Source organism: Capricornis sumatraensis, chromosome 3, assembly GCF_032405125.1.
Source record: "Capricornis sumatraensis isolate serow.1 chromosome 3, serow.2, whole genome shotgun sequence".
NCBI classification, from domain to species: Eukaryota; Metazoa; Chordata; class Mammalia; order Artiodactyla; family Bovidae; genus Capricornis; species Capricornis sumatraensis.
In genome coordinates, this window is record NC_091071.1 from 140878880 (window position 1) to 140885778 (window position 6899).

At 42.0% G+C, this 6899-nt stretch overlaps 1 protein-coding gene across 1 annotated transcript; it reads right to left on the reverse strand.

Annotated features, from left to right (window-relative positions):
* Positions 1-2754: 2754 nt before the first annotated feature.
* On the reverse strand, positions 2755-4868 carry LOC138075862 (gamma-crystallin B). The gene is made up of 3 exons (XM_068967924.1): positions 4860-4868; positions 4520-4762; positions 2755-3030 (listed from the first exon to the last, which is right to left on the reverse strand). The coding sequence occupies exons 1-3, from the start codon at positions 4866-4868 to the stop codon at positions 2755-2757; spliced, it is 528 nt and encodes a 175-aa protein (XP_068824025.1).
* Positions 4869-6899: the final 2031 nt, after the last annotated feature.

Consider the following 6899-nt stretch of genomic DNA (forward strand, 5'->3'; position numbering starts at 1 on the left):
GAGTTTTCCACATTTGCTGGCATATTAAGTGCAGCACTTTCACAGCATCACCTTTTAGGATTTGAAACAGCTCAACTGGAATTCCATCACCTCCACTAGCTTTGTTCATAGTGATGCTTTCTAACGCCCGCTTGACTTCACATTCCAGGATGTCTGGCTCTAGGTGAGTGATCACATCATCGTGATTATCTGGGTTGTGAAGATCTTTTTTGTACAGTTCTTCTGTGTATTCTTGCCACCTCTTCTTAATATCTTCTGCTTCTGTTAGGTCCATACCATTTCTGTCCTTTATCGAGCCCATCTTTGCATGAAATGTTCCCTTGGTATCTCTAATTTTCTTGAAGAGATCTCTAGTCTTTCCCGTTCTATTGTTTTCCTCTATTTCTTTGCACGGATCGCTGAGGAAGACTTTCTTATCTTTCCTTGCTATTCTTTGGATCTCTGCATTCAAAGGGTATATCTTTCCTTTTCTCCTTTGCTTTCGGCTTCTCTTCTTTTCACAGCTATTTGTAAGGCCTCCTCAGACAGCCGTTTTGCTTTTTTGCATTTCTTTTCTATGGGGATGGTCTTGCTCGCTGTCTCCTGTACAATGTCACGAACCTCTGTCCATAATTCATCAGGCACTCTGTCTATCAGATCTAGTCCCTTAAATCTATTTCTCACTTCCACTGTATAATCATAAGGGATTTGATTTAGGTCATACCTGAATGGTCTAATGGTTTTCCCCACTTTCTTCAATTTAAGTCTGAATTTGGCAATAAGGAGTTTATGATCTGAGCCACAGTCAGCTCCCTAACTGGGGAAACCATAAACAACTCATTTCCTCTCCAGAATGACAAGATATGTTGGGTATATATGTGTGTTGGAAGAAGTGGTACATATCTTCTACCCCCGTAAGATGAGATTTGAGCCGTTTATTAGATTCTCAAAGGATGGGATACTTCAGATGCATTTTGACCTGAAGCCGACAGCTCAATGAGGAACTTACTTATTTTTAATATTTACTTATTTTACTGCATCAGGTCTTAGCTGCGGCCTACAGGTTTAGCCTTTTCACAGCATGTGGGATCCTAGTTCCCTGACCAGGGAGCAAACCCACATGCCCTGCATTGCAGGGTGGATTCTTAACCACTGGACCACTAGGGAAATCCTGAGGAACTTTAAAAGAGTCCTAAGACCTGTGTTTAATTATCATAGGACATTGTTTACTCAATATCGTCTTTACTAGGACCCACAAGAAAATCTTCTTTTAGGTTTCATTATTGGGCATGATTAGGCTAGTTTTGAATAATTAATTTATTTGCTTTATAGACTCAGTCAGTCATGGAGGTAATCTTATTTCCCTCTGTATCTTGGTTGCTGGGTCCAAATCTGGCTCTATCTTCAGCCCCCAAAGTGCCTTATCACACCCAGTTTGGGCTTAAGCTTCACTCTTAGCTCCATCTCTCTTTCTCTCTCTTATTTTTCTTATGACCAAATTTCCTCATTCACCTATTTTTACTTTCTTTAATGTATTATGTTGTAATTTTTTATTAGTGACCTTAATTCATTTTTTAGTAAATTTATTTTTTAATTGAAAGATAATTGCTTCGCAGAATTTTCTTGTTTTTTGTCAGACATAAACATGAATCAGCCATAAGTACATATATGTCTCTTCCAATTAATCAGACTTCTCCAGAAAATTTCAATCTTCTATTTTTTTCATCTTTTCTTTCTTTTTGGCTTTACTGAGTGGCATGTGAGATCTTAGTTCCCACACCAGAGATTGAACCCATGACTCTATGCAAGCATAGAGTCCCAACCACTGGACTGCCAGGGAAGTTCCCAGTGCTTTATTTTTGATTTAGTATTATTTTTCACATGTCATAATACTTTACCCCTATTAAAGTGATAGGAGGCAGAATTTTTCTATGTGTTGGTGTTTTTGCTAAAAATCCTGAAAAATTTCTGCAAAGCACATACTGCAAAGAGACAGTGAGTTCTAGTTCTGTGAAAATATCATGGAGGTATGAGATATTGGACATAGAATTGGGAGAAATGGTTGGAGGCTGTTAGAAAGACAAGGATGGAAGTGGGTGAAATGACCAGTTTGTTTGTTTATGGAGCTAAAGTAAGAGTCAAGATGCTAAGGATGACTTTGTTGATTAGGTAAAATTTGGATTAACTAGGGAAGATGGTGGGATAACCTGGAGGGATAACTTGAAGTGTTTCAACAAGTACTTATTAATATTATTATAACTGTAGATATATCCTTGTAAGGTTAACCACAAATGGGTTGACCCAGTTGAGTTGAACTTTGAGCCTACGTGGTCTAGCTTAGGGCTTCCCTGGTGGCTCAGATGGTAAAGAATCTGCCTGCAAAGTGGAAGGCCCGGATTCAATCCCTGGGTCAGAAAGATCCCCTGGAGAAGGGAAAGGCAACCCACTCCAGTATTCTTGCCTGGAGAATCCCATGGACAGAGGAGCCTGGCAGGCTACAGTCCATGGGGTTACAAAGAGTCAGACATGACTGAGCGACTACACTTTCACATGGTCTAGACTTTAAAAGAATGCTGGCAGAAATATCCTCTACTTAATTCCCCTTACGAGATGTTGTTCCCCATCTTGAAAACATGTCATCATATCTGGCCAAACGCCATTAATTGCTTATGAAGACCCCATACATGAAAAGAAAGGCAGGACTCTATTTGTGCCAGAAACACAAGCTAAATCTTTTATTAGATTCTAAAGGAGAAAAGTGGAGAATTTAAAACTTCAATAAAAATCCATCACCCGTCTTAAAGAACCAACTTTGGCATTCATTGCCCCCCAGTCGAGATATCTCCTGTACTCCCCTGGCCTCAGCAGGTACTGCCTTCCCCTGTAGCTTGGCATCTCATAGAGGACCCAGGAACCCTCCAGCACGTTGAGGGAGTGAACCTCATTGAGGTGGAAGCGGTCTTGAAGAGAGGGACAATCATCTGTGATCTCTGACATCTGTCCTCTGAAGTCATCTCGCTCGTAGATTCTCATTCTGAAAGTGCCAGTGTGCTGGGTGACAGAAAAGAAAAAGTAAATGGATACAAATAGAGAGAAATTAAAGTTCTAGCCCCTGCGCTCCCTGGTCACACCTGCCCCAGAGCTCTCTTAGTCCAAGTCTACAACAACCATGTTTGCAGGGTTAAGGTGCCTTCCCTGCCCTCATTGCCCACTTGTGAATCTAACAACTTCTGGGCTAAGCTAGAAACAGAGTACAGCAGCCCTTCAGTTGCTATGTGGCACCCTCTCCTTGAGAATTAAGGTTGGTCTAAAACAAGGTTGATTATTTTAGGGCTTCTTATCAGAGAAAGTTCCTCTTAAAGTAGAAAAGTAAGCATCATTGGAAAGTGAAGCCTCATTTGATCTATTACTCTTGTTAAAAAGGAACCAAAATTTAGCTATTTCTGTAAGACCAATGTTTTGGTTTTCATGTTTACTTTGGAACAAAGGATTATGAGGCTCTTGTGAAAAAAAAAAAAAAAAAGATGGCACATTTTTTCTACCTCTGTCTTTGTAACCTCATTTTCAGTTCAAATTTCAACCTATGTGACAACCAAGCTTCCTTTCTGACCTCCTACCCTCCCCTTCCTCACTCCCTCAGCAGCAGGAATCATCTTCATGAAACTTTTTGTGAAGTTTGGATGACACTTATCCCACCCCCCAACCCCCAACTCCCACACATTCTTCTAAGAACCCTGCAATCACTCTCAGGGAAATACTGGATCTCAAACTTCAGTTTTGATGAGGCTTTCCTCTGATTCCTACCCCTAAACAAGCTAATAGGTACCGATTACAAAATTAGAATAGAAACCAGGGGGCCTGTCTTCTCTAGGAAGATAATCAAATAGAAAAGTAAGTCAAAGCAAGCATAAGTATTTTTATCAATTAAACAGACACAGATTGTATTTATAAATTTGGATATACTGGTTTTCTGAGTTGACACAGCTTGCAATGACCACTTTAAAAAAAAATTATATCTTGGAGTAGGAGTTTGGGGTTAGCAGATGCAAATTATTGTATTTAGAATGGATAAACAAGCAGGCCCTACTATACAGCACAGGGAACTATATACAATATCCTGTGATAAACCAAAATGGCAAATAATATAAAAATGTATTGTATGTATAACTGAATCTCTTTGCTGTACAGCAGAAATTAACACAACATTTTAAATCACCTATACTTAAAAAAAAAGAAATGATATCTTGAATAGATAACTTCAGTCTCTTCTATGACATGCTTTCTCTTAATGGTCTTTTTATCTTTGACTACATTTAAAACATAAAACACTGGGAATCTGTGATTTGAAAAAAAAAAAAAAACCACCACGGAGTTCATGAAGAATGGCTTCCCATCTGAGACACCCCTCTAGAATGGACTGCATGCCCTGGGCTCACTCCCACTTCCTGCTGTCTAGTTAGAACGATTTGGTTGAGGAATGCTATTTTTTAATGGCTTTGATGTCTGAAGAGACGGAAGACAAAGACAGAACCAGGCTCACTTGCGGGATGAGGCGGCAGGAGCGGATGGAGTCGCTGAGGCCCATCCACTGCTGGTAGTCGGAGTAGTCGCCGCGCCGCAGGAAGTACTGGTGGCCCTGGAAGTTGGGGCGCTCATACAGCATCCAGCAGCCGCTGTCCACGCGGATTGAGTTGCAGCGGCTGAAGTAGGGCTGCAGGTTGGGGCAGTCGCTGCTGCACTCGTAGCAGTGGCCCTGGAAGCCCCGGTCCTCGTAGAAAGTGATCTGCAGAATCGAAGATGTGGGAGCATAAAGCGATTTGCAGCCCCGCTGAGGATGCCGCGACGGGGCAAAGGTGGAGCGTCAAGTACCCCGCACTTACCTTTCCCATGTTGGCGAAAGGGAGCAGGAGGTGTTCGCTGGGTGCTGTGTGGGACTAGGGGGAGGGCCGCTGTATATATAGCAGCCCTGACTGCTGCCTCCGCAGGAAATCACACAAAAGGGGCCTATTTCGGTGAGTAAGGGGATTTGCAAGCTCTCCGCTCCCCCTCCCCCTGGTCATTGGGCTTAGCTGAATGTTTACTCTCATTCTTTCTGGTAGGTTCGGGTTTTTCTAATTCACAAAAGCTGTTGTTGCCACCAAAATGAAAAGTCTTTCCTCTTTAGAAGGATGAGCAAAATTCTATCCCCATGCTTTTAGTTTATAGCCTACTCTGCTTAACTGACTCCTTAAAGGTAATTAAACATGTTCTGCTTAGGGACTGGTGTTTACAAAAAATTCTTAAAAATGAGAACTTTAATATCTTAAAGAAGAGGGAATCAAATGAAGTAATTTGTGAAAATGCTTTGAAAAGCATAAAGTTAGTTCAAATTCAAGACTCTGTGATTATCAATGTTGTTGTTTGGAGGCCTATCTTGATTGAAATTGACACTTGGCTGGAAATTTGTGGGCTCCCTGAAGCTGGAAATGATACTTGTTCTTTTCTGTCCCTGAGCCCTAGAGCAGGGGATGGGCACAGAGTAGGCCCTCAGTCCTTGGCTTTGACCTGAATGAAAGCAGATGGTTGTGGCCTTCCTCTCTTCATGTCTCCCTGGGAGCCTGCATCCTTCCTTCTGCTGGTGCTGCCCAGACATTGCTCGCTTTCTGAGGGGGTTCCTGGCCTCCTTCAAATGTCCTAAGATCTGTCTTTCCTCTTCACCTTGATAAATTCCTGCTCCCTTGATAAGCGTGATTTGAGTTAATATAAGGAGTAATGTTCTCCAAGCCAGGCTTCAGCAATACATGAACCGTGAACTTCCAGATGTTCAAGCTGGTTTTAGAAAAGGCAGAGGAACCAGAGATCAAATTGCCAACATCTGCTGGATCATCAAATAAGCAAGAGAGTTCCAGAAAAACATCTATTTCTGCTTTATTGACTATGCCAAAGCCTTTGACCGTGTGGATCACAATAAACTCTGGAAAATTCTGAAAGAGATGGGAATACCAGACCACCTGACCTGCCTCTTGAGAAATCTGTATGCAGGTCAGGAAGCAACAGTTAGAACTGGACATGGAACAACAGACTGGTTCCAAATAGGAAAAGGAGTATGTCAAGGCTGTATATTGTCACCCTGCTTATTTAACTTCTATGCAGAGTACATCATGAGAAACACTGGACTGGAAGAAACACAAGCTGGAATCAAGATTGCTGGGAGAAATATCAATAACCTTAGATATGCAGATGACACCACCCTTATGGCAGAAAGTGAAGAGGAACTAAAAAGCCTCTTGATGAAAGTGAAAGTGGAGAATGAAAAAGTTGGCTTAAAGCTCAACATTCAGAAAACAAAGATCATGGTATCTGGTCCCATCACTTCATGGGAAATAGATGGGGAAACAGTAGAAACAGTGTCAGACTTTATTTTTTGGGGCTCCAAAATCACTGCAGATGGTGATTGCAGCCATGAAATTAAAAGATGCTTACTCCTTGGAAGAAAAGTTATGACCAACCTAGATAGCATATTGAAAAGCAGAGAGATTACTTTGCCGACTAAGGTCCATCTAGTCAAGGCTGTGGTTTTTCCAGTGGTCATGTATGGATGTGAGAGTTGGACTGTGAAGAAAGCTGAGTGCTGAAGAATTGATGCTTTTGAACTGTGGTGTTGGAGAAGACTCTTGAGAGTCTCTTGAACTGCAAGGAGATCCCACCAGTCCATTCTGAAGGAGATCGGCCCTGGGATTTCTTTGGAAGGAAGGATGCTAAAGCTGAAACTCCAATACTTTGGCCACCTCATGCGAAGAGTTGACTCATTTGAAAAGACCCTGATGCTGGGAGGGATTGGGGGCAGGAGGAGAAGGGGACGACAGAGGATGAGATGGCTGGATGGCATCACTGACTCGATGGACGTGAGTCTGAGTGAACTCCAGGAGTTGGTGATGGAC

What these genes read in the sequence shown, in the direction of transcription:
- LOC138075862 (XM_068967924.1), bottom strand. An exon ending in CCTGCCGCCTCATCCCGCAA is followed by an intron (nt 3,031 to 4,519) that starts GTGAGCCTGGTT and finishes TCTGTCACCCAG; the next exon opens with CACACTGGCACTTTCAGAAT.